Source organism: Sylvia atricapilla, chromosome Z, assembly GCF_009819655.1.
Source record: "Sylvia atricapilla isolate bSylAtr1 chromosome Z, bSylAtr1.pri, whole genome shotgun sequence".
NCBI classification, from domain to species: domain Eukaryota; kingdom Metazoa; phylum Chordata; class Aves; order Passeriformes; family Sylviidae; genus Sylvia; species Sylvia atricapilla.
This window is the reverse complement of record NC_089174.1, coordinates 35,535,848-35,552,820: the sequence shown is the minus strand read 5'-3', so window position 1 is coordinate 35,552,820 and position 16,973 is coordinate 35,535,848. Positions and strand designations below refer to the sequence as shown.

At 39.1% G+C, this 16,973-nt stretch overlaps 1 protein-coding gene across 1 annotated transcript; it reads right to left on the bottom strand.

Annotated features, from left to right (window-relative positions):
- Window positions 1-11,676: 11,676 nt before the first annotated feature.
- RMI1 (RecQ mediated genome instability 1) lies at window positions 11,677-16,955 on the bottom strand. The gene is made up of 2 exons (XM_066340040.1): window positions 16,846-16,955; window positions 11,677-14,454 (listed from the first exon to the last, which is right to left on the bottom strand). The coding sequence occupies exon 2, from the start codon at window positions 14,424-14,426 to the stop codon at window positions 12,546-12,548; it is 1,881 nt and encodes a 626-aa protein (XP_066196137.1). The 5' UTR covers window positions 14,427-14,454; window positions 16,846-16,955; the 3' UTR covers window positions 11,677-12,545.
- Window positions 16,956-16,973: the final 18 nt, after the last annotated feature.

Sequence of the window (16,973 nt, the reverse complement as noted above, 5' to 3'; positions counted from 1 at the left end):
CTATTTGATTATTGTAACACTGCACTGTAGTTATTTCTGAATTAGGATTCCATTTTTCACAGGAATTATTTTAGTTTCCTCCACGAAGTTACTGAAGGGATTAAAAATGTGTTTTAACTTTGATTTTAACCTTGAAGCCCTAGTGAGCAATACAATGGTGTATATGTTCTGAAGATACTTATTCTGAAGATAATTATCTTCTTTCAAATGTTTGGAGTTCATGGGAAACGAGCTAGCTTGGTCACTGTTAAATCAATCTCACATCATATCCTTTTGTAAGTATAACTTTAATTCTGAGTGATAGTCATGATAGCAACTGTATCCCAGCCATGGTCAAAGTGAATTTCTATTTCATGTGGTATCACACTGTTGTTGTTTCCAGGTAATGTGGCCTCTCTTTCCCATGGCAGCCCTTTCAGGCAGCTCCTTTTTTGTGCATAGTAAGAGCTGAAAAAACCTACAAAAGTCTCGGATTACCTCTTTTGCACTGTAAAAAAGATACATGGATTGATAAATATATTAGGAGTGTTATTATCCATTATTCAGTTTTACAATTAGTGAACATCTGGCATGGGGAAGATGAGATGCCTATTTAATTACCATCTGTATTAATGTTGATTTCCAGCAGGCAACAGTGAGCATGCCACTTATACCTGTTTAAAGGAGGCAAGTATGAAACAAAAATAATTTAACTAATATTAAGAGCTACAGATTCAAATGTTATCTTTAAAGTAAATATACCTATTTTAAAGTATCATTTATATGAGATTTCTTCATGGACTTGAAACAAAACTAACAAGAATTGTGAAAGGTCAGTTTATTTCAAGTTTACAGAATAACAAGGTCAAGAGGTATAACAGTGCAGGAGAGTATAGCCAGATAAAAATAATTTTGTTTTGTCTAGCTGATGTTATCCAGTAGACCTGAATCACGCTGATTTTCAAATATAGTTAGAAAAAACCAACTAAATAGCCTCTTCTGTAAATTGCAGTTATGAAAGCCTGATAATGTTTATTTAACCTCTGTTGGCTGTTCAGTTGTTCTATGTCTTTGGCCTCCAAATTTAACACATCTCCATTTTAATGTGCAGACTAGAGATTTGAAAGAAACATATGGACATGTCGTGTTTGCAGATCACCAGCAACTGAAAGAAAAATGAAATGTTGAACAAAATAAGGAGGAATAGATTATTTGTTAAGAACAGCCATAAGAACCTCCATAAATTCACATCTAAGACTGCAAATAAAACAAGTGGCACAGATAGAAATAATAATTAGTAAAGATTAGTTAGACTAGTATCCATGGAATAAAGGAAGATTATGCACAAATTTGTGGATTATTATTCTTTAATATGTGCAGGGGTGTGTTTTAGTCAGCATTGAATGAGCTTCTGGATAGTTTACTAAAAGCAATGTGACCTTTACATACCAAGTAGTATATTTATCAAAAACACTGAACTTTTGACTTGATGCCTTAAGTTTTTAGCTTTCATATTTTCCAGATTCTGTATTTTATTGGTATATAACTCTGAACTTCATACAAACTCTTACCAAGTTCTCTTCACAGTTTAGTAAGACAAAACAATCCTTTCCCAGCTCAAAACCAAGGACACTGTTGCAGCTTCAGGCCTAAGAAGTACAAACAACAGCAAATTGAGGAGACCAAACTGGGAGGATGGGACTTCACAACCTGAAGCTGTAACTGGACAATTGACCCCAATATGTAAATGGACCAGAACTTAAAAAAGTGTGATACCCCGTGTCCATCTTGGGTGTAGCCTCACTGGGCTCTTGTACTGCCCAAGGTGTATTCTTTGAAGGCCTTTTTAATAAATACCTACTCTATTCCTTTAAGACTATCTAGCTTCTGTTCCAAGTAGCCTCTCAAGGCTTCAGACCCATATATATGTCCGAATAACGCAGAATGCTTTTCAAAAAGGAATGGACAGAGCAGGAAATAAAAAGAAATTCTTATTAGACACGACTGAGGAAGGAAAAAAGAAAGACATCTAAAGAATATGTTTTAATACAAATAAAATCATTAAATCATTCTTGTTCTGTATCACATGATAGAGAGGGATTACAATATAGTTGGGTAGAGAAGTTAGCTGTAAAGTACATGGTGAGATGCACATGTGCCCAAGAGTTGGGCTGCTGAAGAATATTGCAACCAGGGACGGGTGGATTGAGCTGCCAAGATTAAACACCTCAGGAGGATCTAGACTGGCAACACAAGGGTGAATTCTTTCTGACTTGGTGTATATTTATACAAATGTGTGTGCATATAGTCGGAGGGTGTAGGATCTGGGCATGATGTAAATGGTATGGAAAAAAGGGTGGATATAGCCCTGGTTCCAACCACAACAAAGTTAATTTTTGCAAGAGCCATGAGGGAGTGGAGCCCTGTCAGCATGTCTGGAAGGTTTTTTGTACCACCTCACCTCATTGCTGGGAGTGGGGCTAGGGGACCCTGTGGCTTATGGTTTCCAGTGGTTACCAGTTGAACAAATATGGCAGACGGAGGGAAGCAGGTGTTTCATCAGCAGATATTTCATTGTCTAAGACTTTGTGAGCATTTTATATGTAAATCAACCTCTCTGTACACTTTTTCTATTAATGTTGTTGCTGTTGCTGCTCATTTTCTTGTCTCATTGCTCTTTCCAGTAAATTGTTCTTATCTCAACCCATGACCTCTGTCCTTTGTGCATTCCATTGTGGTGTAGGGAGGGGAAGTGAGTGGTGGTGTGGTTTTAGCACAACTACTAAATTGAGGAATACCATTCCTAAAACACAACAGTCTTATTGTTCTGCACCCCAATACCTACGTATCTAGCCCCATGTTGAGAATCACACCATAGAGAACTATCCTCATGCCATATTAAGGTATTTTTTGTGTGTGTGGGTTTTTTTTTTTTTTTTTTTTTTTTTTGTTGTTGTTGTTGTTGTTGTTGTTGTTGTTGTTGTTGTTTTTGTTTTTGTTTTTTCACAGAAAAATCACATGACCACATTCTTTCTGGCCACCTTAGATTTCCATTCCTATTTTCCATAATCAGAATCTGAGTTCTTTGTCACAGGTCTGCCAGAGACTTCTGCTGCCTGACCATAAGCTGAATTATTAATCCTCTTTAGGGTACAAGAGTAGCTCACAGAAAATTCCAGACCTTTTCTCAAAAAAGTCTGTCGACTTAATTATTTGGAGTAATAATTTTCTGAAGGCAGAATTTACCAATGTGCTCCTCCTCTGCTCTTATGCATAAGAGAGAGAAAATACAGTCCTTTTTGATTCTTACTTTTTCAGGAATCCCTGGGAAGATGTAAATCTGACAAGGATTGCTATACTTCTGCCTGTGAGACCAGTGAAGAAGACTAGAATTGTATAGAAGTGTATGGCAGCAGTTCAAAAATCAGCACCTGCAAGCTGAAATCTCCAGCCAAGCCCTAGTTAATTTTGGTATTCGGGAAGCTGATAAATAGACACAGAATCACATTTGCAGTCACTTCTGAGTGGAAGCTACATGGGCTGTAGCTTGGTTTCAGGGACAGCATATTGAAGTGCATGGAAAAAAGCTGTTGATTTTGTTTACAAGGTGATATTAACTTGGGGTTGTGGCTGCAGTCTTTAAGAAACAAAATATGTCACACTTCTCAGAGTCATATATCAACAAACAGGTAAGTAACTCAGTTCCAGGCCTCTCCTAGTTTTCTGGAAAAAAATGAAAAAAATGTACATATCTGTATTCATATAAAAATCTCTACACCTATATGCTTTCACTTTTTCATGCATAGAGACTTCCAAGATGATAAGCACACTTTCATGATGATAAGCATGGTGACAGCTAAGCTAAGTCTACATCTCTAACAGGAGGTTTCAAAAGATCTAGTAATATCCTTCAAAATGCCTGTAATTCTGGAACCAAGGTCTAATTTCTTATACCTACCTATTTGCTTTTCTTGAGAAAGCTTATAATAAGCAGGTCCAAGACAATATGAACTAATCTTCCACCTTAGTGCCAGTAATGAAATTATCGCTTTATTGTTTGCATTCTAAGTTCTGTTTCTGTTCCAACTAACCTTTTATCGACACTCAGACTCACCATATTTTTCCAAATATTTCTGAAAAATCTCTCCCCACACTTACAAGCAGTATAGTATCCTATCTGAAACTGCCTGTACACTCGTTGAAGGACAACAAATGCTATTTGTCATCTGCTCTTTGAAACCCAAATTCAGAGGCTGTGTGATATGATGTGCAAGCACCATGAGGAGATTTCTGTAGCACAGCCTGCACCCCTCCTCCCAGTGTTCTGAAGAACCAGACAGACACATTCACTGGCCACAGCAATAGTCTTGAGAATGCTGTTGAGCACTAATAATTATATCTTTATCAGTATTAGATATTAGGTCTCCACGGATAAGAATTTATTTTCTATTTTTCCAAGACAACTTTCACTGGATGTGAAGGTAATTTTGGAAGCATATAGAAATTCCTGTTGTTGTTCTGGGACACCTTCATCTAAAAAAGATTAACTCACCATCAAGTAGCATTCTAACTAGAAATTTGATCCAGCAAATTTCCAGCACAAACTTTGATTGGGTCAAATAACTGCATAATTGCTGTTGGCCAAGTAAACCATGTGAATTTTGGTTTGCACATAGCCATCCACAAGTCAGAATACACTGAAATGTGAATTTTGGATGCATATATTCATCTATGAGTCAGAATCGAACCTGCTCACTGCTCAGTTCACTGGTGCCAGGTGCCATAATGTGCTGTGGGTATTAAAGTTTGACACACACTGTACAGAATGACTGCACTGATTAACTTAAACAATTACAGAAGGCTTCTAGCTATCTTAATGAACTTTCAATTACCATTATTACATACCAATAGGAACATTATGACATTCTGAATATGATTTATTTGTAGTGTCAAAAAAATTAAGAATGGATATGGAAGCCAAATTTTAATAACCTTAGATCATGGTTTCTGTGTACAAGTACATCACAAGTAGGGTCTAATTCATCAGAAAATATTTAAATCAGTAAATCTGGTTGCAGCATTTTCAAAAAACATGTTTTTGGGGAAAAACGCTAATAGTCCAGGCTGAAGTATATATAAGACATTGTTAGCTCTGTGGAGTTTTTTGTTGGAAAGATTTTGAACATCTTAAGTCAGGCAGTTTTTGCCACTGAGAGAAGATGAAATTGAAAATCTGAATAATTTATTCAGAAAATGCTATTACAATGCAATTTTTCTTGTGAAAATTCTTTAAAAGTCTTGGTTCTACTCCAGAACAGAAGAGAAACAAACTTGAGAAGTTTGACTGTTACAGTGAAATGGAATTCTAGCTTTTTACCAGCTCTAAAAATATCATTGTTTCCCAGAAGATTACAAAATTAGACTCAAAATATTTATTCAGACAACAGACAATGGTACTTTTTAGAACATCTTCTGCCAGGATTTCTCAAGAGCAATTAATTAAGCCTTGCAATATTCTAGCCATGAACACTATACCTGCATACTACAGAAAATACAGAGATTTAATAATTTCCTACCATCATATCTCCTAATTGTTCTTTAACCTGAACATAATGAATTTCATATTCTAGGAGATAATGACTCTAAGTAAGCCAATAGAGAATACTGTTGTTCACAAAAGCAATGTTTGCAAGTCTCAGAGGAACATAAGCCAAAAAAATCCCTTATTTAGTAAGTGACTTGCTGTCTGTAAGTAGGAAAGTTCAAAATAATTTAGTTTATTTTCTTAAAAATAAGACATTTCAGTATTGAATCATCACCTTGGATGATTGGTTTAAGGATCAGGAGCACAGGTAGTGTTTTTCTTGGTCATTCCAGTAGTTAGAAAGAATAACAAAAGGGACAGGCAGATGGATCAGTCGAACACATGGATACAAGTCTGATGTAACTGGAAAGGTTTTGAGCTTTTTGACTGTGGAATGATGTATTTAACACCTGATCTACCAACATCTGATGAGATGTACCTTTCTTAGAGAAGGAAAAGGGTTCTAGCACAGGAGCTAGCAGCAGTCATTGGTAGAATTTTAAACAAGTTTTGAAGGAGCAAAACCAGGCTTGACAGTAGTAAGGAATGGCATGACATGCCAAAACTTGAGGAACTGAGTGCTAGAGGCTTCCTTCAGTCTGGCCCAGCAGGTGTTAACTGCAGTGAACCATGCTTGAAATATTTCTATACAAACATATGCAGCATAAAATGTGAGCAAAAGGAGCTCAAAGAGTTGGTCTAGGCCCAGAGACATTAGTGGCATAAGTGAATCCTAGTGGGATGAATCCTGTGAGTGTTGTGCCAAGTTGGACAGTTACGGGATCTTTAGGAGGAATAGGCAGGTGATGTAGGTGGGTGACATTGTATATAATGGAGGGGTGGAATGTATGGAGCTTGCAGCTGTCACTAGCAAAGCTGAGAGCCTTTGGGAAAGGATTGGGGGACAAACAAATAATGGAGATGTCAGTGTGAGAATTTACTAGAGACTCCTAGCCAGGATGATAATGCCAATGAATTATTCTTCTGAGAACTAAAAGACACCTGTAAATAAATTGTCCTTGTCCTGACACAGGACTTCAGCTTGCCAGATGTTAACTGGGGAAACACACAGATGCCACAAACAGATCCAGAAGATTCCTAAACACTTGAATGATTGTTATGGGTTGAGCTTTAGACAACCCCTGCCTTAGGATCAGATTTTTGGCAGCAGCTCTAAATCCCTGCACCTAAATCACCCTGGTTTGGAAGTTCTTAAGGATGGCCAATCAGGTCTACTACGAAATGACTTATTTACTGAATAGAAAGGAGATTAACAGACAAAAACAGAGTTACTTACTAGACAGAATAAACCAAAAAGAACTACTAGTAGATTATATAAAAAAGTGCATGACATAAAGGTATCTATGTTATAGCTGGCAACGAAATAGGATAGATTAGAAGCCAATGTCACTTATCACTGATAACAGTGTACAAGAGTGATGATAGTCCTTTCTCTCAGCCCCCAGGAGAATAATCATGAAGTAGGCATCCTGATTTTAAGGAGAAAACTCCACACATTTTAGGGAATGTACAAACTTTTGCTTTGTGAAAGTATGGTGTAGCTTTTATAGTTTATGAAGTGAGGTGTCTGTCAGTCAGACATTCCAGCTTATCTTTCTACATCTGCTTCCAGAGCAAGATGTTTACGGTCAGCTGAAACCATCAATCACGTGGCACTGAAATAACTCACCAAGACTGAGTTACTTCACCAAGGCTCATCTGAGGCTTTTATGAAAGATGCCCTGAGTTGTTGCACCAGCTAACAAACAAAAGATAAATTCTCCTGTGGTAGGGGCAGAAGTCCTGCTACAATGATAACTTCATGGTACACATACTAAAGGAGCTGATCAATGCTCCTTGATGTGTTGCTTGTTAACAGAGAAGGTCTCATGAGAGAAGCACTGACTGGGGCTGTCTTGGTCACAGGGACCATAAAGTCATCAGGTTTAAAATCTCTGTTGTCCATCGGAACAGTGCCAGCAAAACTTCAACCCTGGACAGGGGCAGAGTAGATGTCAGGGTGCTCAGAGTAATAGTGAGAAAGGTACTATGGGGAAAATGTTTCTGAAGGTGCTGTGGTCCGTCAGTGCTGGTCACCTTTTAAGAATCTTCTCTGAAGAGCACAGGAGTTGACCAAGGGAAGCCAGTTGTTGTGATGTTTCTGGATTTCAGTAAATCTCACAGATCCTTCTGAACAAAGTATCCAGCCCAGTGCTGGATAAACATGTCATGGGATGGGAGCAATTAACTCTCAAGGGTCAGGCACAAAGGGTTCAGTGAATGGGGTGACATCAGACTGGGAATCTGCCACTGGAGGGGTTCCACAGGGCCCCATCCTCGGCCCTCTGCTCTTCAACATCTTTATAAATGACCTGGACACAGAACTGGAAAGGATACTGGGCAAGTTCACAGATGATACAAAACAGGGAGGAGCTGTTGACTCCCCTGACGGGAGGAGACCCTGCAGAGAGACCTTGATAAATCAGGGGTCTGGGTAATCAGCAACAATATGAATTTCAACAGGGGGAAGTGCTGGATTCTGCATCTGGGATGGGGGAGCCCTGGAAATATGGACAGACCAGGGAACGAGACACTGGAAAGCAGTGCCATGGAAAGGGACCTGGGGGTCCTGGTCAGTGACAAGTTGAACATGACCCAGCAGTGCCCTGGCAGGCAGGAGGGCCAACCCTGTCCTGGGGAGCATCAGGCACAGCATCACCAGCTGGGCCAGGGAGGGGATTGTCCTGCTCTGCTCTGAGCTGGGGCAGCCTCAGCTCAGGTGCTAGGGAGTGATTTGGGTGCCACCATACAAGAAGGATCCAAACGTATTAGACTGTGTCCAAAGGAGGGCAACAAAGATGCTGAATGGCCTTGAGGGAAGCTGTGTAAGGAGCAGCTGAGGGCACTCGGTCTCCTCTTCAGCCCAGAGGAGACTGAGGACAGACCTCATTGCAGTTACAACTTCCTCATGAGGGGAAGAGCAGGGGCAGGCACTGATCTCTCCTCTGGTGATCAGTAAGAGGACCTGAGGGAAAGCTGTGTCTGAAGCTGTGTCAAGGGATGTTTAGGCTGGATATTAGGAAAGATTTTTTACTCCAGTGGTAGTTGGGCACTGGAACAGGCTGCCCAAGGAAGTAGTCACAGCATTCTGACAAAGTTCAAGAACTCAGATAATGCTCTCAGCACATGGTGTGACTCTTGGGAATGGTGCTGTGCAGTGATGGAAGTTGAATTTGATGAACCTTCTGGGTCCCTTCCAACTCTGGAAGTTTTATGATTCTATTCTATGAGTCTATTATTGTAACCAAGAGATGCATCTTTTATTTATTAAATAAGAAATGACTATTACATCTGAAATGTGGAGTAATTATTCTAAAAGCATTGATCACTTTGTTAAGAACTTTTAGGTAAAAATGTAGAGTCTTTGTTGTTACCACAGCAAGATTTACCTCACATAGCCTCAACCTGCTCACTGATACAAATACCACTTCCTTTTACTTAATTTCAGGAAAACATCTCAGAAGTGCTCTACGCCAAAAAGGGATGATAAATGATTTCGAGATGGAAAATTGAAGTGGATTGATTAGGAGCAATTTTTTACGTTTTACACAATAAAAAGATGAACTACAGGATTCACGGAGACAATTTGCAGAGCAACCTCTTCTCTCTAATGGCTGCTAGACTAATGTAGAAGCACACACCTATAAAGCAGAGAAATCCATTTACCCAATCACATAATTTAAGCAGTGAAGAGAAGTAGTGGATTTTTCCATTACCTTTTATATTAGCTTTGCTACATTCCACCTGTGACCCTTATTTTGAGAGTGCTGAGCTCCTTTAAACAATTCTGTAAGCATAATAAAGTTCCACTTCAAAATCTTTCGAAGTGGACTAAGGACATTTAAAAAAAAAAAAACATAATTAGGGACATAACCAATTTCACTAATTCATGGTAATCTACTGTAAAACTAAATTATTTGGTAAGAGGTCTAATAAATTCTCATCTTCAGGAGCAGGAAAGAACATTTCCTGTATTTCCTTTGGAACAAAAAACTAGATGCTATTCTCTTCTGATTACTTGCTCTGTGGTTGTCCTGGGATCTGCCAATTTTGTTTTTAATATTGACTAAGGGTTTGGAGTTTTGTATCAGGAAATAGAGTCCTATTTAAATCATGATAGGATTTCTTTTCTTTTAGTACTCTTCACGGGATAATAGATAGCTTTTTGTTGCTGGAGAGATAGAAAGTATATCCTTAGCTCCATTCATTGCATCAAGTCACAGTACACAGAATAATTATCTTTATGTTCCAGATGTCTTCTCTCAGGACCATTTCTATTAATTGCTGGAACTGCATTAAAAAGAATAACATCAGTAAAAACAATGGTGGGAGCAGAAGTTGATTCTGTGCAATGCTTTTAAGGTGTTTTTATTGAAATAAGAACTTGTTTTAAATGGTATTTTCAAAAATACCCAGGAGGAAAATGCAAACATATTTGAAGTAAATATTCTTCATTATTTCATACTGAAACCAAACAACATGACTAAGAGCAAACAAAGTGAGTAAGGTAAGAATCAATGACTGATACACATAGCCACACAAAACATTTTCTGTTTGACATCAGCTCTTAACTAAGCATGCTTTCTTAATATCACTAATTTAATTCCTTTTCTTACAGGAAAAACTATGCAATATTTCTCATTAATTCTAAAAACCTGAACACAGATCTGGAAACTTTATACACCAGAAAATTGCACTGAAGTATCTGCAGAACAGTCATGCTGTAAACAGCCTTTTTGAGATCTTCTTGCTTACACTGAACCACAGGCATGCGAGTGGCTTTCCAGAGAGCATATATTGAAAATGAAGACAAGGACAATGCGAGGTGGGGCAGAAGATGTCAGACAAGTAACATTGCCTAGAAGGTGGGAAGGCAGGGAAGAGAGCAGGAGACACATGCAATTATTGTAGCAGAGATGGCTAAACCATAGTGCAAATGCAAAAAAGGAGGGGAAGGTAGGTTCATCATCTAAACCAAACACAACACTTGATTTGATTTTGCAGTTTGAATAACATCACTCTTACCCTGCACAGGCAGAATAAAATCTGTGGATTATTTGTGCCGTTTGAAGTTTAGAAACTTTCACATGCTAAGGCCAAAAACTTCAAAGGAAGTTTCCTAACTCATTATAGGAGAAATATTTCCATAAAATGGCATTGAAGGTTTACAGTCAGCTCTATTAAATTCTACAAGGATTACATGAAATGAGGCTTGGTCAGTTTCCTACTAACAAGCAATTTTTTCTGAAACTGTAACTCAAGGTCCAGTAATATAGGCTCCAGACAGGCAAAAGCAATGCACTGTTCCCAAAAGCCTCAGAAAATAAATCCAGAGGCGGCTCACAGGGTTACAATTTCCTCAGGTTCTCTTCACAGTGCAAAGTGCAAGAAAAGAAAGGTACACAGGGATGTTTGTGTTTATAAACTGTACAAAATAAAGCCTAAACCTCCTCACACCACAAGTATAAAGACCCTCAAGATGTCCCACACTCCATCTTCCTCCATTTTTACTTTACTTGGGAAATTACCTCTAGTTTTCCTTTCCTTTTCTCAATTTGGGATTGAGTATGTATACTGACATTGAGTATTTATACTGACAATCTGTCACAGCAAATCTCAATGGCCTAACAGACATTGTTCAGAGAAAGAAAAGGCTTTGAAAAAAGATATTGGCAGGTTAATTAAAAAACAAACAAACAAACAAACAAACCCTCTTCCAGCCACCAATTTTACATTTTTTGCAAACACTACCAACACTGGGCAGACTGCTCCTAGGCAGACTGGTTCCCATACTCCTGCCAGAATATTCTTCTAAATTCACAAAACAAACCAACTCAAAACCAATCAACCAAAGGAAAAAAACAAACAAACAAAAATCCCAAAACAAAGTAAAAATCAAAACCAAACCAAAACTCAAAAAACAAGTGAAGGGGAAGGGATGGGAAGAACAAAAAAAGAAGAACAAAAAACTTAATCAAATAATTTTTCATTCTCTATACACTCATCAAAAGATATGTTTTTCTTTCAAAGTGACTAAGCAGCATCCACCAAAATTTAAATGAAAACTTTATTATTTTAGAAGTAGAATTTTTTTAAAAAAAATCAATCAAAATTAAGGCAAACATTAAAAATACTATACAATATTTGTGCAACACAAGTTATTTGACTACTCTGTAAAAAAGTTAGTCAGGTAACCATAAGAGCTAATGAATGAGTTCACCTCTAGTTTCAAAACTACTAGCAATGATTAATATTAATGGCACAAAAAAAAGAATCCCCATAGGTTATAATAATTTTCTGCTAATAAACACTTTAAAACACTTGGCTTTCTTTTAAATTATTTGTAAAAATATAGAGGGCATTTTAATCTCCTTTCTGTATAGGATTTTATTTTTTTTCTCACACCTCAATATTTAGAAGACAATCTTTAATTTTTCTATACTTTAGGTTCTTGCACAGTGAATATAGATTTGAGTCTTCAGAGTGGCATAGTCAGAAGGGACTGTATTTGAACAATAATTTGTTATTTAAATTTATTCAACTGATTTTCTACAAGAAAAAACTGAAACTCGTACCTTTCTTTTAAAAATCAGGTAACTACCTGAAAAAGTAAAATAACAAGGTGGTTTGTTCATTTTTATACATTTCCTGACAAACTGTGCTACTCAGTATTACCAGTCTAGAACACACAGGATTAGGCAGAATGAAAAAATCAAGACACAAATATTTGAAATCTTATTCCAATATTGTCACCACAAGAAACAAACTGCTCAGTTTTGCTCCAACAAGTAATCTCCTTGTCTCACTTTTACATTACAATTCCTGATAAAAGACACACCACTTAACTTTAACTTTCAAGAGTTCTTCATGGGAAATCTGACTTAAAACATTTCTTAATATATAGTCTGCAAGTTTCCAGATGTTATTTATTCAAACGTTCCTTCAATTGTTCTAGATGCCTAGCATCAGCATCCTGGAGAATTAATACAGTAGCTTTAGACTGAAACGGATTAAACTCAATAGTCATCAAACAACAGAGATCTATCAGCTGTTTCTGACATTTCTGTAAACCATCCTTAAGTTTTATACGTAAAGCTGGATCCTTTTTCAGCTTATTCATTTCAGGCACTGAAAAGCCAATCAAACTTGTTAGAATATCATCAGCAAAATCTACTTCAAGATAAGCAGAGCCATCAGAAATTTTAGCCTTTATACTCCAGGACCCATTGCTTTTTGTGAGGTTTCCAGTGAGAGTGACAATAAAACATTTAACTTTGAGAATTGTAACAGTTTCTGGTTTTTTTGTAAGGAGAAGGCAAATATATGTGAAAGGTGGAGAATCTAAATCTAGGCATGCCTCTACTGCCTCGCAAGGAAAGACCTGTGAATCATGTTTCTGCTGATCTCCTTCTGGATCCATTTTTAATGAAAATACAGGATCATCATTTAATTCCCTGCTGTCAGAAGTGTGTTGGTGTTTACAACTGCTCTCATCTAGGTCTGTATAATTCTGCCCTTCCTCAGGAGGATTTGCCAAAGAAAAATCTGATGAACTGCAGGTCTGACGTAAGACCTCTTGCCGCAGTAAGTTGCTCATGCTATTTCCATCTTCATCAAATATTGTTCTCATGTTCTTTTCCTTGCTGATAACTTCCCTCGACTTACTTGTTTCATTCATATAGTCTTCTTTAACAGTGCAATTTAAAGATGAATTGCAGGAGCTTCTAGATGCATGTGGAAGTCTGCCAGTAATTAAACCTATGTTTCTGTTCATGTCCACTGGTGGCACTTCTTCCATCTCTCTTTGCATCTCTTCTTCCAGAAGAAAGTCATCTTCTAAAGGAAAGTCATTTAAAAAGCCATCAGCATACTGTGTGGGAGGAGAAACTTGTTCATCTGAGCGAGGGAAAGGACTTTCAGATTTTTGTAGCAAAACATTTCCCTTGTGTGCAGTCACTGAACTGGAGGCTGTATTAAAATTGTTGCTTTTACTACAGTATCCACTTTCTAAAGATGTTCTGTTGTTTAAAGTAAATTCACTATTTTCATCAAGGCTGGCTAAAAGCTCTTCATCTGAAGGGCCAAGAGTTTGTTCTAATTCATCTGCAGGCCTTGAAAAAATCTGTTCATGTCCAGCTTGTCCAATAGAATTAGGGTTTTCAGTTTCTCCAATTAATCTAGCAAGGACTCTTTCCTGACAATAGCCCTCAAGAAGAACATCAACTTCACCCCCCAGCAATTTCACATTTTCTGGTTTAAGCAGAAGAACTCCAAGACGATATGCAATATTGCCATGTACAGAGATTTTTGTTCCGGGAGGAAGACTACTGCAGAGAACAGGCACTGGTTGATACTCCATGCCCTGAATTTGATGTATGCCATCCGTTAGTTGCAGCATCAGCATTCGAGTAGGCTTTGCTTCCCAGGGCTTCTGAGATGCCTGAGTACTGGCTGTAACTTCCTCATTTACAGTGCTTTTCCCCCTTAGCTTCTGCAACTGAGAATATGCTGGCTGGCTAACATCCACCAGTGAATCAATCTGTATGGAGTAGCAGCCTGATAACTCTCCCTTGGGAGTATCAAAGATGCAGTTAGGCAAAATGGGATATTCCAAGTCTCTTAGATCAGTAAGAAGCCATTGCTCAAACACCTGCTTGTTAATCTGAGCTTGACTTAAATTACTACCACTATTTTCTTCCTGGATCCAATTAATACATGCTTCCAGCCATGTTAAAGGAACTTTAACGTGCCATGTGGATGATAGCCAGGTTTCCACTCTTGCTACAATGCTAGACGTAGACATTTTCTTTTACCGTAAGAGACTGAATTCCCTAAAATGGAGTTCAAAAAGACATATTTAATCTTTGGAAAAAACTGAAATTATTACAAGTTTCACTCTCATATTATATTAAAAAAAAATCTGAAAACACTTCTGCAGACAATAAAATTTACAGGCATTTCCAACAGTTAACATTTCAATCAGCATAAAAGGTACGTGTAATTATCAGCATAAAAGGTACGTGCAAAATTAAAGTATGGAGACTTACACAAGGAACTATGCTTTTTTCTTTTGATTTAATTAGAAACACATAACTGAAAGCCTTTTCTTATAGGTTGAAAGTGGATGAACAAAAAACCCAAACCAAAACAGCAGTAGGTTTTAAAATGTATTTCCTCTTTTTTTATGGTTTTCTTTCTGTCAACATACAGCTTACTTTAGAAATTGACCTGAGATGTTGTTCTCCCACTTCACCAGCACTGTTATGAACAGAAGTAACAGGATCTATAGAATGAAGCTGTGGTCTAACAACGCTTATATCAGAGGAATGACTTTCAGTCTGTGACTGAAAGCTCTGTACCCTACACAGAAAGCTGGCTTGTAACATTGTTATCTAGAGACCCAGTGCAGGACATGGCCACAATAGCATCAAGTCTTGGCAGCTATCATTTCAAAGGGCAGCAGTGGGTAATAAACTAACTTCTTGTTAGTTTAGGAAGTAGCTGCACACAAACAGAACACGGAAGAGAAGTATTTCAGTTGGAAGGGACTTTGAATGATCATCTAGTCCAACCACCAGACCAACTCAGGGCTGACCCAAAGTAAAATCATGTTAATAAAGATATTGTCCAGATACATTTTAAACACTAATAAGGTTTAGGGCACCAGCCACCTCGACAAGAAGCCTGTTTCAGTGTTTGATCATGCTCTTAGAATTAGAATAATTCAGGCTGGAAAGGACTTCCAGGATCACTGAGTCCAAGCTTTGATTGAACACCACCATGTCAACTAGATCATCGCACCAAGAGCCATGTCCAACCACTTCTTGAACTATTCCAGGGATGGTGACTCCACCATCACCCTGGGCAGTCTGTTCATTGCTTAGACACTCCTTCTGTGAAAAATTCTTCATGTCCAACCTGAACCTGCTTTGGACACCTTGAGATCAGTCTCAGAGACTGACTCCTACCTTGCAACAATTTCTTTCAAGTAGATGTGGAGAGCAAGAATGTCTCCCCTGAGCCTCCTTTTCTGCAGTTCTCAACCATATCTAACACCACTTACTCTTCAGGCCTTTCATCAGCTTTGTTGTACTTGGTAAAGAAATTATTCCTATTTTAAAGTCTGAACCTCTTCTGATACAGCTTTGAACCATTCTCATTCTGTTTTGCTAGATGGCAGAAAAAAACCAGCACTCCCTCTCCAGGTGTCCCCTAAGGAAGCTGTACAGAGCAACGAGATCACACCCCTGAGCCTCCCTCTCTCCAAACCAGACAAACCCAGAGCCCTCGGCTGCTCCTCACAGGATGTGCCTTCCAGCCCTTCCACCAGCTCTGTTCTCCTCCTCTGGACCATTCCAGGACCTTTCCACCCTTCTCAACCTGTGGGGCCCAGCAGTGCACACAGGACTCAGGGTGAGGCCCCACCACGGCTGAATCCAGCAGGATGATCCCAATCACAGCTGGTGCTGCTGTGTCTGATGCAGCCCAGGATGGGGTTTGCCCTCCTGGCTGCCCGGGCACACGCTGCTGACTCACCCTGAGCTGCTGCCCACCAGCACCCCCAGATCCTTTTCTGCAGGGCTGCTCTACACACACTCCTCTCCCAGCTCATACATGTGCCCAGCTTTACTGCATCCCAGGGGCAAAATCTGTATTTGCTCTTCGTAAATTTTATGCCAGTGATAGTTACCCAGAATTCCAATCTATTTCAGATCCCTCTGTAAGGCTCTTGTCTGTCGAGAGAATCAGCAGCACCTCCCAATCTGGTATCGCTACCACACCTACTAATGGTGCATTCAACTCCCGCATTGATGTCACTCTACAAATATTGAAAAGATATTAGGCTGCCTTACTGTACATGGATTACGTTCAATCCCTTAGAAAGGAAGACTGAGGAGCTCAGTCTCTCTTTACAAAACACAACGAAAACAAAACCTACAGTAAGAATATTTTAAAAATACCAGGTGTGGGTTTTGCTGGGATTCTTAGGGCTTTTCTGCCATTGGAGCCTTCAAAGCAAACAAAAGAACGCCCTGCCTCCAAGCTCTCCCCAAAGATGCGCCGCTCAGAAGATAACGCGTAGTTACTTAACCCAAGTAGAGCGCCAGCTTTCAAACAGGGGAGTTTAAAGCGGTGAGGGAGGGGCAGAAGCGGGGGGAAGATCTGAAAGAGGACAGGCCGCACCTCGCAGCCCCTCGGAGGGGCCGAGAGTTCCAACTTACCGGAACGAGCGAGCAGTCCGGGCGGGGCAGCCTCGGCTCCCGCCGGCCTGAGGGACGGGGCACTGCCCGAGCCCGCGCTTCCCAAAGCCGCCGCGCGCACACCCACCAGCCAATGGGAGGCGCGCGTC